This window comes from Asterias amurensis, chromosome 18 (assembly GCF_032118995.1).
Source record: "Asterias amurensis chromosome 18, ASM3211899v1".
Classification (NCBI taxonomy): Eukaryota; Metazoa; Echinodermata; class Asteroidea; order Forcipulatida; family Asteriidae; genus Asterias; species Asterias amurensis.
In genome coordinates this window covers 10,077,918-10,097,694 of record NC_092665.1, presented here as the reverse complement: position 1 = coordinate 10,097,694, position 19,777 = coordinate 10,077,918, and the positions used below count along the sequence as shown (strand labels likewise).

Genomic DNA, 19,777 nt, shown 5'->3' with positions numbered 1-19,777 from the left:
CTTGGTTGTTGATGTATAGACGTAACCTTATGGCACGTATGTTGATATAGACGTAACCTTATGGCACGGTTGTTGATGTATAGACGTAACCTTATGGCACGGTTGTTGATGTAGACGTAACCTTATGGCATGGTTTTTTTATGCCTGACAACGGACACAAACTAGACAAAAACAGATCTTTTCTAGAGCGACATTTTGACTAGAGCGTCATTGTGACTATATAAAGTGACATTGACTAGAGTGACATTGTTAGTAGAGCGCGTTGTGACTAGAGCGACAATGTGACTAGAGCTCTTATGGCTAGTAGAGCGACATTGTGACTAGAGCGTTATTGTGACCAGAGCGACATGAGTGACATTGTGACTAGAGCGACATTGTGACTAGAGCGTGGTGTGACTAGAGCGACGTTGTGACTAGAGCGACATTGTGACTAGAGCGACATTGTGACTACAGCGACATGGTGTAGTCTAAGATCCCTTTTCATTGAGGAAAAACAAGCGACGGCTTTATGTCGTAGTCATTTGTCTCGTTTCACTTGGAAAGTGCTGTAGAAATGTAGGTTATTCTGTTTAATACGCAATATTGCCCCGAACAAGGCTAAAAGCCACTCATCGGAAAGGGGCAACAGTAAGACAACATTTTAGATAAAAATAACTTAGAGGAGCTGAAGGAAGGAGTTGATATTCCTCTTAAAACAGTCCAGATTATTGGATGGATGGAAATACTGATGCGCCCCATATATAAGAGGTGCTCCTAAAGAATGCAAACAAAATGTCTTGCCATTTACAAGAACGAAGAATACAGGCTCCATGCCGAATATTAAGTATTGAGCATGAACTGGAAATAGTTACTTGGGAGTGGAAATTCATCCATGGCCAGCCCCCGTCAATTTCACGCTCCGTCTGGCACAAGCATCTCACAAACCGCTCGCTAAATTGAAAGCTCGGAGAGTTAAGTCGTGTATTTGCCATGCATGGCACGTTGGAAGCGTACAGTTAGATCGGATTAAAGCATACAACTTGTTGAAGATTTGTTTACCCAAGAGGCGTTTTAGGGGATTATGAAGGAACGTAAATCAATTTGGATTGAATAAAAAAAATGCCGCAGGGAACAAGCATCACTTCCTAGAATCGACTACCCGATTATCCGATTCAATTATCATTTTGGCGTTATCGAATCGGTTTCTCATATGCCCCCGCAATGCTTGGAATGACACCAATACAAGTGTAAGTTGTGTGGTGATAACATAAGTAGGAAGCTTTGCATTTGAAATACTATTTTTACTTATACATTTCTATAGCATATCACAGTCAAAGCGACACATTGCCTTTGATCGGGCGAGTTGGTCTATGAAAAGTGTTTGAAACCGTTTGTTATGAAATGCATATAGGGCCGATGATAAGAAAGATGTTTTAAAAGTAAAATCACAACAAAACACACCAAAATGCCTAGAAATTGCGTTTTTTTTGTTTCGTTTTTTTGTAACTAACATTATGGGAGTCAAACATTTGACTCCACAAAATAAAAAATACAGTGACGTGTAAGTTCACGACGTATAAAAGAAAACCCGTGCGATTTCGAGGCATATTTTTGTGTGACCTATATACGACCTTTAAAACATATTTCTAACCATTTTACTATAACAAACGGTTCCAAACGTTTTTCATAGACCAACTCGACCGATCCAAGGCAACGTGTCCCTGTAGTGCTATAATGCATGGTTTTTGGGTCTTTGCCTGTCAGACCACGGATTGGCTTCACTGAAAGCTAAGTTTTTTGGATAAATGGCGAATGATTCTTAATTGCTGAACAAAGTGTGATGTCACACTTCAAATTACTATGGCAATTTATAACTGATCTTATAAGAAGGGGTTGTGAAATCGAGCCCAGAAAACGTTGGTATATTTGCACTGGCATGTTCACTACCAAGAACGAACCCGTTCAACCTTCATATATTGCCCTCGGGTTTTAATTAAAGTGAATAAACAAACAAAAGTGCGGGCAATAATTTCAATGTGTACTCTGTGCTTCACTTTTGCATTTGGCCAGTAATTCATTGATTCATAGCAAAAGAATACTTCTATTGTCGAAAAACACCTTTAAAAAAATCACTTAATCGATCAAAATGTGTTGGCCGACACAAACCCTGCATAATAAAGTTCAAATTCGGCGGGCAGTACACAAGTCCAGTTGGTATACTTTTTGTAGACTATCCTAAAATCAGTGGCAATAAGAACAGCAGCTTTAAAAAATATTAAGTATTTTGAAAATCGTTTCTTTTCGAACTAATGTGACTATGAAAAATAATATATCAGTTTCATCTCATAATTAATTTGTATCCGAGAAGCGTTACTGTCATTAACGTTTCTCACAGTGTAGTCCAGTTATGGATAATTATTCCTGCATAATATGAGGTAACTGCTCCCGATTTACGGCGATATCTCTAAACCACTACAAACTTTTGAAATGAAAACAGGTTAGTTATAATTCTTTATTTTTTATTTCTTAAGGATTACAACAAAACCTTAAGGGTAAGTTTCATACTAATGCCCACATGGACAATTGATGGCTTTGTAAACTGTCGAGTTGCCACTGTAATTATGATTGGCCGGCACCATTTTCCAAATGGGGGAGAAATGCTTTATTGCGAACCATGTCAGGTTTTGTACGCCCCGTAGTTTTGATATAGGCCCCTATACCAGATAATTGAACATCTAAACAGACATATTGCCTTTAAATCTCTCGAATTTGGAGTTGGTCATGCACAAAACACCTATGGCGTTTTGTGATTAGTGTGTGGTGATTGAAGAAGCATAAAACGCATCTTGAAACACAATTAGTGTACAAATATTAGTTGTACAAAATAGTGGTCTGTATAGATTATTTATGAAATTACAAATAAAAAACACACTTCCAAGGGATATAAATGTGAATATTAGTTTTAAAACAAACGCTTTTTGGACTCCAAAGCGCCCAATCCGAAGGCAACATACCTGTATGAAATGTTTCACTAACGCGCATTTTAGTTTGAAAACAATTTGAACTGAAAGCGCAGTATTGTCAAAGCCTATATTATGTCAACCGATGGAAAATTGTGTTAAACTCAGCTGGTTTTCAAAATAATAAAGTGAATTACGACTGAGTGTTGTGAGCGAGTCTAACTGTGGACACCAATGTATTTAACATAGGGATTGGTGCTTTGACACCCTGAGTACGTCATTGGTGTGCCATTGTGTACAAAACTAGCGAGGACGTCGCTAAAACAATTAGTCCAAACAATGGGAGAATAAAGAGAAGTCTTTGATCTACCGAGTAGACAGGTGCATATATGTGTAGGGAGGAGGGTGGCCTACCATACAAACCTTGAGTGGTGTTAATCAATTATTGTTAGTGTTGCAGTACAGGTGGACAAATACAGATAGGTTTAATGTTACAAGAAAATTCTACCGCAAACAGAATAAGAAAATACTACACAGCAAAATAAGTTGAGGCTGTTCTAAAAAACGCGTGCGCTGAAGCTGCAATCACGTTTTGATGTATGCAAATGGGTTTCTTTGAGAAATTGTTCGATGTGATGAATCCAGGTTTATTTTGTGTCGGCAGTGTCTACGAGGGTCAATAAATACATTTCACAATTTGTTTGTTTGGTGGTTTACCATCCGTTATTAGGGATTCACAATCTAGTATAAGTGTTCACCGTCCATTATAAGGGACTTTAATCCAATCAATGCTTGTGTATAGAAATATCTGTGGCAGTGTTATAGCATAGGGCCTATATAACCCATCTTTTGATTGAAAAACTTGGGAGTAAATTTAAAGATACTGGGCACCTTTAGCAACTGTCAAAGACTTGTTTTCTCAATTAGTACATTTAGACAATTATGCATAAAACAAATCTGTGAACATTTGGACTCAACTGGTCATCGAAGTTGGAAGGGAATAATGAAAGAAAAACACCCTTGTTTCACTACTTTGTGTGCTTTCAGATGCATAACAAAAGGTTTCAGTCCTGGAGTCTTTTATTACTCGAGTGAGAAATAACCTCTTTCTCAAAAACTACGTTACTTCAGAGGGAGCCGTTTCTCACAATGTTTTATATTGTTAACAGCTCTCCAGTGCTCGTTACCAAATAAGTATTTATGCTAACAATTATTTTGAGTAATTACCGAAAGTGTCCAGTGCCTTTAAGGTATATAATCTCCGTTGATTCTGATTGATGAGCCCGACTGCAACTGCAACTCTGTGTTGATCTGTTATCTGATCTCCTAAGGTTTAATTTCTACTCGTGTGTCAGCAGGCATTCGAGTTAACCTTTTTGGATACAACATGCTTTATAAACAATTCTAGTAATTTCCGGTGACGTAAAGATTGATAGAGACTTTATTAAAACAGCATCCAGTAGAAAAATAGCAAGGTATTTAATTCCTTGGTTTAGTTTTCACATGTGTAATTATAAACCTAGTGTCACGATCTTGTTTTATCGTTCATTCATAATGTTATCATTACGGAATAAACCGAGGCTGGAACAGCTGCGATGGTCTGGCCCCTTTATGGTAAATTTCTTAACAGATGTCAGTATCGGTATTGGACAATGGAAGCATGACTTATGAAATACCGATGATGAAGGGCCGTTTGAACTCAATGCTATAGTGATGAAAGTGCACTAGAAGAAAATCCAACTCCAGGGTCAGAATTGAATTGCTCCCGTGTGGCCTGACCTATTTCTGGGTCAGTTTGACCCGAAAGCTCTGCCAAAATAACCCAGAGCAGGTTGGTTGACACTGATGCAGAATCCAAGTCTCATGCCGCGTCCGAATGGCTATTGCTAAGGGTGTTGCTAAGTATGTTCTATACCTCAACGCATGATGACGCGTAAATCTAGCCGTAGCCGTAGCTGTAGCCGCCAACACGGACACGGCCAAAATCTCATTTTTAATCTGCCTCTGCTTAATTATTCTGACTTAAATAAAATTGGTCAGGCCACCTTGGACCCTGGGAATGGGACCCCGGTACCCTGGACCCTTGGAACCTAGGACCCCAGGACCCTGGGAACCTAGGACCCCAGGACCAAGGGACCCTTTGAACCATGAAACCCCGAGTAAATGGGCAAGACCCCGAGACTCTGTGCACAGATCCGGAATTTGTAGCGTGTACTCCCACGGAATACACACTGTATTGAAGGCGTCACTGATATGAATCGAACCCCAACCCCACCATAGGCTATAAAATAACCACTTTAGAATGAGAGATCTGGACCTATTTACGGCTTAATATACACATCCCCGGGTTCAATTAGCTTGAAATTATCCCTCCATTAACCCCAACAAAATTTACTTGCCCATCTAAGGCTCATACTAAACATGTAAAAAAGTGTAAAAATGTACAAATGATTCTACGTTAATGGAACCCCAGAACCTCACACCTTTCTCTCGAGAGAGATCTGGCGAGATTAAACGTACACAAATCTTTCATTTGTTTCTTTTTATTCATCGACATAATAAACTTCCCCACAATTTTATTTACTAACTGTTGACGGAATTCTACGGACACAATTTTGACCTAAAAATCAGAGATTGCCAAAGGGAGTAATTGACTACCCTTTGCCGGGAGAAGTCGTGCGTTGCGAACACGCTCCCTCATCAATATTCCCGGTATGCTTTGATTTAAAGCCACATATTTTGTTCGCCAGGAATGAACAAAGGTTACAATAACTCCTTTTGGCGTAAATCCATTATTTCGAAAGGTAGTGTATAAGGTGTTCTGCTTCGTGTCTAAAGTGTCCTGCTTATTACTTCAGTTGTGAACGCATTCGTAAGGTGTATAGTAATTGAATTTTGGGAACGTTATCGCAAGCCCTGTATAGTCCAATGGGATATCAGCTATATTACATGAACACCTACGCAACGCCTATCCGTTGACATTCCGGCCCTGCTGCTGCATCCACCTCAACTCACCTCTGCTTAAAACACCCTCCTTAAAGGCATGGGCACTGTTAATATTGTCAAAGACCAGTATTCTCACTTGGTGTATCAAAACATATGCATAAAATAATAAATCTGTGAAAAGTAGGGCTCAATTAGTCATCGAATTAGTAAGACAACTAGTTGCATCACTTTGGGTGCTTTTAGATGCAGACTAAAAGGCTTCAGCTGAGGTTTTTATCTTGTGAGTGAGGAATTATCTCTTTCTCAAAGACTACATTACTTCAGTGGGAGACGTTTCTCACAATGGTTTATACTATCCTCCCCGTTCCTCAATACAAAAAATAAACAATTTAACAAACAATTATTTTGAGTAATTATCAAAAGTGTCCTTTCAGAAATCTTACTTGAAAACTACAGGACTGATTGCACATATCCTATATCTAACAATATAAATCCCTTTACGAGAGGTGTCGTCATTAAGACCAACGTAATGACACGCCCTCGAGCTTGAAAACACGCACGAGTGACTCTAAAGTACAAAGCCATACAGTAGTCGGTACTCAGCAGACATGGACACTATTAAAGGCAGTGGACACTATTGGTAATTACTCAAAATAATTTTTAGCATAAATACTTACTTGGTAACGAGCAATGTTAGTATGTAATAGTATAAAACATTGTTAGAAACGGCTCTCCCTGAAGAAAACGTAGTTTTTGAAACAGACTTTATGCATATGTTTGGATACACCAAGTGAAAATACCGATCTTTGACAATTACAAAACGTGTACAGTGTCTTCAACGACGGACTGTACGCCTTGGGTGCCATGCAACCGATTCATTTGGACGACCAATAATGTCTCATTCTGTCCAGGGTACAAATGAAAAACAAAATAACATGAGGCACGTCATATATTTTTTTGACGGCTGTCAGCAACCTGCAAGTATGAAAATAATTTGATAAATTCATGTTAATATTATGATGGAGATACTCCGCCTCCAAATCCGGGCAGGATGGGCACGTTAACCTGGGCAGCCCTCAGATTATATAGATATGAGAAGGAAAACTCCCATTTCAAACCAACCGTCTTGGAAGAGGTGTTGCGACCACTCAAGCGTACCTTCGCAATTTGAAAAGCCTAAACATGATTTCTAACCCATTGATGAATCATAATAATATGACAAAATTGTGCACGGATACAATCATGTATAAAATCTGTTTATTTCAGAAATGTACGTTTTTCTGATATAGTTTTATAATATGTACTTGCCTCTATTCACAAGTTGCTTTGACACATTACTAATACACGATAAGCAATGACCATGCTGCTTCCATCTATGTCCTGTTCCCTGTGATCAAAATAAAGATGGCATGTTGATCCTTATGCTGATCATAATTATACCAAACTGGGGCCAGTCTACTTGCCATGCCACCCTTTGTTTGATTGAATCTATTCTAGTTTAAACAAAAGGTGAAATGAATGCATGGAGATAACTTGTTTTAAATATAACAAAGCAATGACACAATTCTCTGAAATTACTGATCACACATAGGCCTATAATGTGTTGTAAAATAAAATCTAAATTAAGAGCTTAAACAACTAGTTACAAAACAGACCATTAATAATATTTATATAAAAAGCATTACATGTGAGCCGGTGATTTGCGAGATAAATGTTTTCCCTAAACGACCTTTCCCTCGGAAATGAACATGCTTGGGGCTTTGTGACATTTTTGTCCAATTTCCGCAAGAAACATAACCCTGACAATTTGGAAGGACGCAAATATGGTTTCATAAAAGTCCAAATAGATAAATGTTTTTATGAAAAGCCCGTTGGGCGAGGTGGTGTTGCAGATAGGACGTCGTGCCTAATTGTTATTTCAACATTTATAGAGGAACTCAAAAGTTGAATTCAGTTTTTGGATCCACTCATTTTGCGAAAAGAGTCTAAATGGAGACAAATTAAAAGTCTCTATCCCCATGTTAAACTGTGTAATTTGCCACTCCCTTTTTAATACTCTGAAATTTATTGAGTTTGAAGTTTATTTCTGATTTTGATGATATGCTATATGAGAAAACATCGTTGTATTTGATAGTTGGGGCACAAATTCCGCTATGTATTCCACATCACCTTTTGGATTTTGCTTGTATTCGATGACCACACTTTTTTAATTCATGAAAGAGTATTAGATAAAACGAAATTTTAAGCCGGTTTGTCATAAAGTTGGATACCTTTTCATGAAAACCCTTCCTTTTGAAAATTGGGTTCTTCACAAAAATTAATTCGACAAAAATTAATTCGACATTAAAGAAAATATTATTTGACGAAGGGTGGAACTGTATTGGCTATAATAGGACTTTCCCTATGCATTGTTCCAAAAGGTATATCACATTCTGTGTGAGGTTGTATTTTCCTGAAGAGCAGGCAACGAAAGAGAACAGTTTTGAGAAACCGACTTTGACAAGAACTGTTTGCAAGGACTCTGCGCCATGAGGAAATAGTGTTTGTACTTGGAGAATTTTAAATATTTACCGAATAAGGGAATTTGATAAAGAAGGAGAAAAAAAAGCACAGAAATAAAATAATATTTCATGCGTTTGAAATATTTTCATGTCACGTTGAGTGTTACCTTACGAAATATCTGTGCTAACTCGACAAAATTTCAAATGTACGCAATATTTTATTTTCAAGTGCGATAAATAATATTTTTACTCACATATTAGTGGATTTCGAGTGCACGAAATAAACTTAAAGTCACCTGGAAATAGAATTTGTTTCTTTCAAACATAAGAGTATATGCTTACGAACAATAAAACAATTTTTTTAGTAATTGTTTGTCACGATTTATATGTTTAAAAAATATATAAAGTTGTTTGGGGGGCTGACTCCGCCTACCCCTTTTGTGACGTCAATCGAGGCAGACTTTGCCTGCAATGCGTATAGTAAACACACGTGCAAAGTACATGTACGTCCAAGTCGTGAGTTGGTACATTTCAAAAAGTGTTTTTCTGCATTCAGCAGCAATACACCTGGTCGGCAGTGTTCATTTTTTTTGAAACGTACAAACTCACGACTTGGTCCGTACATGTTCTTTGCAATTGTGTTTACTCTACGCATTACAGGCAAAGTCTGCCTCGATTGACGTCACGAACAGCGCCCTCTCGGGTCGGGGTCTACCTTTAAATTTGTAAATAACATAAGAACTGATTGTTTAAAACCTTAGTTAACGGTTCATTCACATTCCACTCATCAAAACACATATATTAGTGACAAAAGCTTTATTTTGAAAAAATACCACTTCCAGATGACTTTAATTTCGAGTCTAAGGAATGATTTCGTGAGCCCTAAGTGATTTCAAGACCATGAAAAAATACAACTCCAAATACACAAACTGTTCAGAGCTAAAGGTTTAAAAAAATAAAAAAATAATATTATCAACAAAAATAATGATCGTAATAAAAGATATGCAAATCTTGGTGGTATGAAGAAGACAATCTCAACGTATGATTTTAATATTGACGTGTCCGACAAGTCACAACCAAGGACATCTTCCGATGTTTTTTTTATTTTATGAAAAGCTATCGCTGCTTGTTGTTTTACTACACTGTTTCGATCTAAATTCCGAGAAACCCGATCTTGGCACTGTGTGGTTTGAGTGATTTTCTGAGGACGTGACATGGTTAAGACAACTAAGGTTGTTGAATCAGTGCCATTCAAGAGCCCTTAGAGTTTCTGAAATGCATGTATCAACCAAGAGGTCGTTTATACAAAACACCTGAATATTTTTTACAAACAGAAGAGTGATGTCATCAATAAAAAACCTGATGAAAATGGAGTGACCAAAATGAATGATCAAACAAGTCACAATGGTTACGTGTAGCATGACGTGTCCCTAACATTTTACCACGTTACATATCCAGTTGATTTGCAAATAACTTTATGAACAACATAAAACTAAATGAATAAGCGTTTACAGCTACGGCTACGACTGTTGCTAAGGGTGTCGCTAAGGACGTCCATACCTCAATGCATGATGACACAGTAATCTAGAGCAAGTTTGGGTGGCAACTAGACCTGACTAGACTAACCAGAAACCATAGAGCACATGGAGATTGACTATAATATTATCGAACCATGCATTGGAGAATGGTCGACTGTTGTCAATTTGAGAGCTACGTCACATTTGCTGGTCAAGTCTACGTCGCTCACGCGAACTTGCTATAGTAGCTGTAGCCCTGTCGCTATAACCGCCAACTTGGAAACGGCGTTTCTCTAACTTTGAGATGGTGTTGCGGTGTTTTATATTTTTCAATTACAGTTCAGATGTCAGCTACAGTCAGGGACCCTTGCAGGGCGGATTGTCCCTGTGGGCAGTTGGCGTACTTTTTAATGGGAACGCAGTGTCACAAAACACATGACGAAACATTTGATTTGAGTGGAATTGCCGTTGGCATGATATGATGACAAACAAGAACCTCAGCTTATAAAATGCGAGTCGCGTGGCGGTATATATTTTTTTGACATACGACAAAAACGTCCCAGTAGAATACAGAAACAAATAATGGCATCGAGGACGTAGGCTGGGGTGCATTCTGGGATTCAAAATGTCCCCTGATACACAACATAACAAGTTCATCACTTGTAAAATTCAAGCGGTCTGTACCCATATGCCCATAGCGCCAGCTAACAGCTTCAGGATTTGACTTTTTCCCACGTCTTGACCTACTTTCATTCACATTAAAAATAGTGTCAGAAAAAGACAGATCTGAATTGATATTGTTCATACCTACCTTTTCGCTCCTATTTGAGCTGTTACGTAAAACATGTACGGAGGGTGAGTAATCGTTGAGGCAATGTAATGGGCATTATGAGCCGACCTATACTAATTTTAATTCAATTTCATTTTAATATTCTGGTTACCATGTCAATTTATATCTATATATATCTAAAACAAAATCTAAATATTCGTCTAAAACCATTTTCTGCAGACAATGTTGACTGAAAACAATTCATATTATCAAGTCCAGTCTCGTCATAATGTGTGATATAAGGATTTAAGAGAAACTTATGGTATTTTGTAAAAAGGCTTGAAGTTTGTATAGCAAACGAGAGAAAGTACAAACATAGTAGCCGAATTTTAACCAAAGTTTGTAAACCGAAAGATTGTTTGTTAACAAAATAAATGAAACAAATGTATTCCACTACCATTACTGCCAACTACCTGCTCTTGATAGACATAATAATGCGTAAAAAACTGTCAAAATGTGTGCATTTTTGGTAAACGTTGCATTGTATAGATAAATTATTGTAAGTAACCAGAGATAGATTTCAAAAAAGAGGCGAGACTTTTCTTATCTCGAATTAGGACGAGTTACTCGTCGTCCTAACATAGGTCTGCCCCTAAGTTTTTAAAAGCTCTCAAAGAGGCCTAATACTGATCCTAAGTTGGAATATATTTGTGAAGTCGACCCCACATGGAACTGTGGTGTGCGCTGGTCATGAACATTCAGTTCTCTTATTTTGATTTCTTGTTATTGATATTGATTTTCCCCGCTGCCTCTAAAAAAAGAAAGAAAACAATTGGAGTTGCCACCACACTTGATGTAGCATCCTTTTCGATGGTAAGTCTTTGGAAATGACTGGATTTGAATTAATTGCAGTTTTCCAATGCTAAACGCGTATTAAATCCCCTTATGTGAGTGCACACCTCTCATAATTACTTTAACAAATAATGGGCATACAAACTTTACTGGGTAAGAAGCACTACAGCTGTTAATAATGCATTACATTTTAAGAAACGATTCCCTTCCCAGGAATGGGGTTTTAGAGAAAGGGATTCAAAAAATACTTCAAGCTGGGAAATGTTACCGCATGAATCGTATCTCCTACTGTGTATTCCAGGTGCAGATCACATTCTTCCTGCTGGGCGGACAAACCGCTTCAGTTTTTCGGAGATATCTCTAAAACGCAGCCACCTTTTGAAATATATAATGTGTACATAAAATAAGGTTTTGTTATATAGTAGTGCATTGGTGTATGATTAAAACAACCGAGCAGTTTCAAAGACCATATGTTTACTTTGCCTTAATGTCCCGTTTTTTATTATTACGACGGTAATCCAATCGTTTTCAAGGACCATGGCAGCCGAATAGGTAATTATTAACTCTGCTCGCATTATGGCATTATAGGCAGTTGAAACGTCTCTAATTGACACAAACGGAAGAACCTCGTAGCTTAGTCTCCCCCTTTGTTCACTGCTCGCTCTTTATCAAGTGTTACGATCATGTTGCTTATTGCCATGAACAATAGCAGGGAATCAAACATGAAACAGGAAACCAGTCACAAATAGTACACCTAACTGATACTCGCTGGTAATATTGCTTTCTGATAAGTAAAATGGTTTTATGCTACGCAAACTTGATGCTAAGGTAGCCGAGGAGAGTAACAATTGGCTTTTATTTGAAAATGTTTAAGCGTGTACAAAACACCTTCATTGTCGTGTATCCATTATGTTCCCCATACAGATTCAAACCAATATAATCCAAAACGAGGCTAGAAGACGAACTTAGTCTGACACCTTTTCGGTATCTTTGTTCGGTATAATTTCACTGCAGTTTACTCTCCAAATTAGTCTAGGCTATAATTATGTCCTCCTTGCCAAAAAGAAGGATCCAGAAGGACTGAAGGAGCCTCTCTTAATTTTCATGTCTGTCACCACTAACTTGCAGTGGCTGCACCCATGGCCTCGTTTTGGTTTTGTGACGTACTCTTGCATAAATATTAAGAGAGGCATATAAGGGCCCGAATACAAATTGCTTATCACTGGGTCAGGCATTCAAATCGTATCCAAGTCCAAACAAATTGGCATTGAGTGACAAAGGAGATGAGGGTATTGGAGGATTGAGGTCACGTGTGCAAAAAGGCATGGCAATAAGGGATATCATTTGTAAACAATTATATGTAAAGATTTGATGCAGCTCATGTATTTCCTTTTATCTCACGGCGGTCCAATTAGTGAGCTGAACGCACAAACTTACTAAGCAAAAAAGGCACTTCTTAGCACAAACATCACCAGCAAAAAATACAACGTTACCTATTGTTAAAACTGGTGCCCGAAAGCTGTTGCTATAATAAAGCTATACACTATTGATTGCTAAAAATGACAGTGCATTGCCGATGATTAAACACGGCTTGTACTATACACGCACACACATGCCATGGGTTATGTGCCAATGGCACTACACCTCAAAAGACACTACCAACTCCCGTGGTTTTACTATTCAACGAGTTTATTACCCCGTTACTGTGGCAACCGAAGGTGGTGGCAATAATTACCTGCATGTACTAACTACGTATCTGCCAAGCCTCATGAATTATGTTAATAATGTTTACATGCCACTTTTCAGTGGATCCTCAGAATAGCTTGTGCAAATGGCGGTACTTGAGTCTAGGGGCTCAGGTAAAAAGAAAGCTCTTAAAAACAGTATACAGTTTCACTTTAGTAAGGGTTTGTACACAATTGCAGTATTTGATTTATGAGTGATCAATTATTGTGCCTCTCAGATTTTCGTTATGCAAGTTAAGAAAAAAGACCATGCAATTTAATAATCTACTACAACAGCATTCGAATTCACAGCAGCTTTTTCGCAGAAATCTCTCACTCCTCAATAAATGGAATGCCGATAACTCATGCCAATTTGATTGAGTAGAATGTTGGAAATTCACATGACCCACAGTGAGATTGGAGACAGTTTCAACTCAAGAGGCAAAATTACTTTTAAAACAATTACATGAAAATGAAATATGCTGATTGTCTGCTAAAAAATTACCGGGGAAACCTATGATTTTATATATTGGGGTTGGGGGGGGGGGGAGAGGGGGGGGGGGGTACTGTGTTTCCCGGCCAACTTCATCAAAATGAATTTAGTGCCTGGCTTTTCAATTTAGACTGAAATTTAAAGATAACGCAGATCGCAATTCAACACACGTCAAAGGGGGCACATCAATTTAATATATAAATAAACAAAGATAATTAACTTAATAATGCGACAGTTTGAATGCATCAAAAACGAAGTTAATTCAGTGCCCCAAAATGAAACCGTATGCCACCAAAATCGAAAATACAAACCTCCATTGTGTAAACAAAATCTCGCGAAATTGAATGGCTTATTATGAAATAGACCAGAAAACCGGGAAACTCAAGCTGGGAAAACGATATTAATTTTTGACTTGATATTTTATAGCTTAAAGGATGACTAGGCTTTATGGCCAGCCTTTTCGTTCCTAATTGAAGCTATTACGTAACACCTCCACATGTATAGCGGTTGGATATTCTATAAGGCAGTTATTATAACGGGCGTAATGAGCAGGCGTATTTTGATTTGAGTTTAGTACACTGGTGTGAAGGATCCTCACAGAATGTCTACTTAAGTCAAGAGCTCAATATGTAGACAAGACAAGGAAGAAAAGTTCAATATGAGATGTGGGATGTTATCCACAGAAAATTATTCCATGTAAAGGGAAACCCACGCAGTCAGATAGGGACTGAAAACCAATCCACTTCAGTGCCCCGGGCGTGATTACAACCGGGATCATATAAAGGTGGAAGGTACGGCAATGAAAGTTACCACTACACCAACCCAACCACCCTCACTCTGAACCCGGTCGGAATTTATCTGTTTCCCGGTCCAATGTCTAAGGATCCGGGATCTGTGTCAAAATTACCGAGAAATGGGTCAAACTGACGCAGAATTCGAGCTAAAATCCCACTTTTGCCCACTTTCCGAGATCAGTCTGACACGGCAATGGGTCAGGACCCTTCGGATTCAGAGTCTGGGGTAATTCTTACCCAGGAGCTTTTAGAGTGAAGCATTAATTGCAAACACGAGCCGTTCCCCAGGTTCTGTTTCTGTAAATGACAATTTCTGTAGTGTTATAAGCAGTTTGCAGAGTTCAATAACGTTTTGTAAGCTGAATAACGATGACTCTCACGTTATTCAAGTTACTCAAAGGGCCAAATGACGAGCTGTGTTCAGGTTGATTAGAGTATGTAATGAATCCGAAACACACCAACAATATTATTAGTTTTTGATGAGATTCCTGCTCTGTAAATAATATTTTTTTTAAACTTAAATAAGAACATAATTATTTCAGAAACAAGCCTCTGCAACTGTTGGGTCGCCATAACAAGGGACTTACACAGGAAACGATGGCCCGAATCAGATTTCAGCTGGCCAAGACATGTTCTCTATACAAGCATAACAATAATTGCTTCTCTGCATCAAGGAGTAATGATAGAAGATAACTACTATTACACATTATACCCTCAATGTGTGGAATTACAAAAGGACCAGAGCATAATCATGGTAGAGGTTTTGCCACAATATTTGTGTTCGCAGCTGTACAATTATGTACATTCATAAGTTCAAATCTACGCCGTCATTATTAAAATTCAATTACCTTACCATGAAAATGGTCTATAAATCGAATGATTGTTGGGAATACTGTTTCGAAGCGGTTTCATGCGATATGATTCTGTGTTTTTCTTTCTTTTTGGGTGTCCAGTTTGCCTCAATTTTCTAAATTCCTCATCCTATATTGACTGTAAGATATTTTACAAATAATCTGATCACATTCTCCACAACTATTATATTTTACTCTGTAGATTACAATGGTAGTTGAGCTGATAACCCAGTACTACAACTCCACATTAAACTTGATCATGGTTCGCCTCATGATGGCGCACTCCATCTTCTACCCGGCAGTATATGCAGTACTGTGTGAAAATTACAAGCAAGCGTATAAATGGGCGTTGAGTCTACCTCTACATGCATGCGGTGTGAGCTGGTACGAGCGCCCTCCACTGGGTCTTACAGGTAAAGGAAATGTTTTTTACATTCAATTTCAGTACTGAAATGAAGCTCGGTGAAGACACGAAAACAATCCCCTAAAAATTAAAATAATTGAAACCTCGAATACAAAAAAATTGCGAAAATAAGTGCACCAAAATGTTTTCTGGATCTTGATGACCAACGTTGTGTCATAATGTTCTCTGGATCCAGAGCATTGCACCTCTACACTAGAGAATACACCCACCGGCTCTCTCTTGCTAAAAGCTAAAAGGAAAAAAGAAATGTCAAACTTGTTTAGTACACAAAAATTGAATGCACAAATAAATTGAAGGAAATAATATGAATAGAAACTAATTTGGTTGATGGCACCGAGCTTGAAAAAAAGAAACGAACAAATGACTATGGCTCCGATTCTTGCTAGGTTGATACTCATTGGAAGCAGAAACAATAACTTGTAGATTACTAAAACTCAATAATGACAGAAAGCTTTTACATTCCCTTTGGTGGTACTATAAAGTTATTGAAGCTTCTAGCAATATACCGAGGAAATTGTTTTTCCAAACTGGAGAACACAACACATGTTTGATATCTAGACTTCAATGAAGCTCGGGTTCGCCTTATGGTAAAGCAATGAAGATAATGTAATAAGAGTTGGTTGGATGCGAATGATCTGAGATTTTAAAAGTCATTGTCTAGTTTGAAATGTAATCTCCATAAAAAATGCACCGTGGCTATTCCATTTTGATCATTGATAATTGTTTTATTTCCTAGTGAGTGAAATGCAGCGGATATCTCATCGCATGGCGCTAGAAGAGTGGGAGAGTCCAGGGCTTAATAGGCGACTATACAGCAAGCGACCGTTTCTGAAGCGATCGACAACGAACAGCCTAAAGGACGCCATCACCGCTGATGATGAGCCAGGCCAAACCAATCTAGGATTCGACGGGAATGAGAACACAAGTTCGGAACAGAATGTTGATGATGGACAGGTTACTATTGAAATCGTGCCAGAGGGCGCTGCAAGGAAACCTTCCATCGAAAGTACGTCACCATCAACCGCTGGTGTCCAAATAGTTCACATAGAGCGACCACCATCCCCACCTGATGAGAGAGTACCACGGGAAGAAAACAAACAGGGTACTAGCGCCACCATGAGGCGTCCATTAGAGAATCAAACATCGGACAGTGGAGTTGATGTTGACTCGATATATCTCGATAGCGCCCCTAGCGGTAATAATAGTCCAGCCATCTTGAGACTACTCACAGTTGATTCTGATTCCTCAACGTCATTGTCTGACGTAACTGAACATTTAAGTCAGGTTCATGATGTCAAACAGTTTAATGACGTGTTGAAAACTGAGGACCAAGACATCATAACAGCAACTACAGATGTAGTTATGCTAGATGAGGAAACAATGACTGACTCTTTGACAGAAAATGATAAAATATGTGATTTGATACCAACCAGATTATTAGAAAATGATAAAATTGTGCCAAAGTTGATTGCTCCATCTACAACAGAATCAGTGACTCAAACTGATAATGTAGGAGGCGTCAGTGAAGATACCATGTCTTCGGGTGATTGTTACAGTATTCGAGAGACAACACCGGGGAGGAAAAGTGTTTTAAGAATTGAGCCTTGTTCAGCGGGAGATCAATGCAAGGGACTGGTTCGAATCCACGTGGAGGTGGTTGAGCTCCGGCCAGACACGCCTCCCCTTGCCCCGGACACGTGTTCTCTTCAAAGTAAAACCACCCAGTGTCGTGTCAAACCAGCTAGCCAAAAGCCGTCCCTGAAATTCTGCATGAAGAAGAACAGATTTGTACCCAGTACCTCGAGCTTCGAGGAAATGGATTCATATTCACTGGATCTCGGTGGACAAAGCGTAACTGGTATTGATGCGACTGTGAAAGTTAAAGGGTTATCTGAACCAACTACTGACACTATAGTTATAACAGATCGTAAACAAGATGACGAGTTGACGGCTAAGCATTCGACACTAAGTGTTGATAACAATGGCGACCCTCCAGCAAAAGGGTTCAAAAATCGCCAAATGCGTGCAAGTCGAGCATTACGTGAGAGCACTCGTTACCAGGATGACATTGTCATGTTTAGTCAAATGATCATGCGCAGACAGAACGAAGAGTCAGCTCTCTCATCTTCAGTCAAAGAAGAGGAAAATGAAGTCGAGAGTTCAGACCTACTCACGGAAGGACAAGGACCTACGTTGATTGTGACAGATCATATTGAACTTTGAACTTCCCTAGTAGCTTAATAGCACCACCGCAAGAGGGCGTGGTACATCAAAAATGAATAGACCTTTTCGCAAATATCCTTTGCGCAAGCGCCAACTGTTGAATGAGGTGCATTTGGATCTAGCTATGGATCGAATCTGATCCATAGCTAGACCAGGGTCCAATTTCATAGAGCCGATTAAGCAAAAAATTTGCTTGAGCAGAAACATCCTTGCTTAGTAAAATCAGAGTACCGGCCAAGACTCAACTCAATTGTTATGCTAAGTAAATAACAGCTAAATACCAGCCACAAGCAATGTATATGACATGAAGTTTGGGCCAGTAACATGTGTAAAATAAGCAAGCTATTTTCGTGCTTAAGCAATTTGTTTGCTTAAGCAGCTGTATGAAATTAGCCCCGAATGTACCTAATTAAACGCATAACGCGCGCGCCCGAGTATTTGCAATAAGGTCCCCAGACCATTTCGCAAATACCCACTGCTGAAATGAATGCTTTTCGTAATTGTTAAAGACAGCTTCATAAAGTTCTGCTATATGCAGCCTAACCTTACAAAACATTTACATATGAATTACGCCGTACTTTTGACGGAATAACAGAGGCTAATGTTTTGGTATTTATATCACATGAATGTACATACTGGTTGATTACACACTGGTTGCATAGTGTGTAGCAATTCGTTGGTTTAACATTAAACTGTTGTGTCCATCTTTTGTTGTTCTATTTTTGTCTAAACTAATGAGACCGAACTGAGATAAGAAACGGAACGGTCTCGGCCAGTAGCATTATTTGTTATGCTTTATGCAGTAAATGTTACAGAAAATAACATCCCGTTATTTGGACCGTTTGGGGTCAAATACCTTTTTCAAGAACGTACCTCGATTTGGCGCAGAATGTTTTGAAGCCTGGTCCATACTTCTTGCGCAAATGCGACTGCGACCGGAATTTTGACGTCGCAACATTAATTCGCAACGAATAATTCGCAAGAGTTTAACTGCACCCCTGCCAAACATTCGCTGTGAGGGCAACCATGTGACGGCAAAAACCCTATCGTATTCACATTGGGACCGGGCTTTAGTGTTAACTTTAAACCACAGCGAGGGGGTTTGTACTGTTAAACTGACAATGCCTGTCTTGAGAAAGGAGACTACGTTGCAATGTTTTTCAAAGTAATCCTTAAATGGGGGAGGTGTTCATAACGGTATTATTAAAACTAAATGAGATACGGGCATTCTTTCCCTTTTGAAAGAATAGGGAATACAATAGGGAATAATATGCGAAACGACTTTTTTTTAATAACGTAGTCTCCAGTGTTACAGTCGAAACCCCTCGCTGCACCGGGTGTAAACAAAAATAAAATAAAAACAATCAAATAAAAATGCATCCGGGCCGCCTGCTTTCGTCAAACATGGAGGACCCGGAGTCCTTATAGGTGACATCTTCACCAGTTGAAGGAGAAGCGTTATTGTAATACGATGATAAAGCTTGAAGAAAGCTCAGGAGCAGTCTCCAATCTATAGGTGGCTTGAACATGACACCACATAATCAAGCAACCCTCTTCGAATGGCCAACGATTGCAATCTTTGATATTTTAACATTCAGTTTTCGGTTACAATGTCAGAGAGGACTGGTGGAAAGTTGTGACGAAATTGCAATTCACCCATAGGAAGGCGTACACGTTGCTTTTGATGTTGTTATGTTAGTTGTTTTGTATTGTGTGTGATTTCGTTTTTTTATATTAAATTCGT

At 38.7% G+C, this 19,777-nt stretch overlaps 1 protein-coding gene across 1 annotated transcript in view; it reads left to right on the top strand.

Moving 5' to 3' along the window:
* LOC139950827 (uncharacterized) overlaps positions 1-18,065 on the top strand; it is a 28,581-nt gene extending 10,516 nt beyond the window's left edge. Inside the window, exons 3-4 of the mRNA XM_071949655.1 lie at positions 15,589-15,799; positions 16,547-18,065. Of these exons, the coding sequence (XP_071805756.1) occupies positions 15,589-15,799; positions 16,547-18,033 (1,698 nt within the window). The 3' untranslated portion in view covers positions 18,034-18,065. The remainder of the gene's footprint in view (positions 1-15,588; positions 15,800-16,546) is intronic.
* Positions 18,066-19,777: the final 1,712 nt, after the last annotated feature.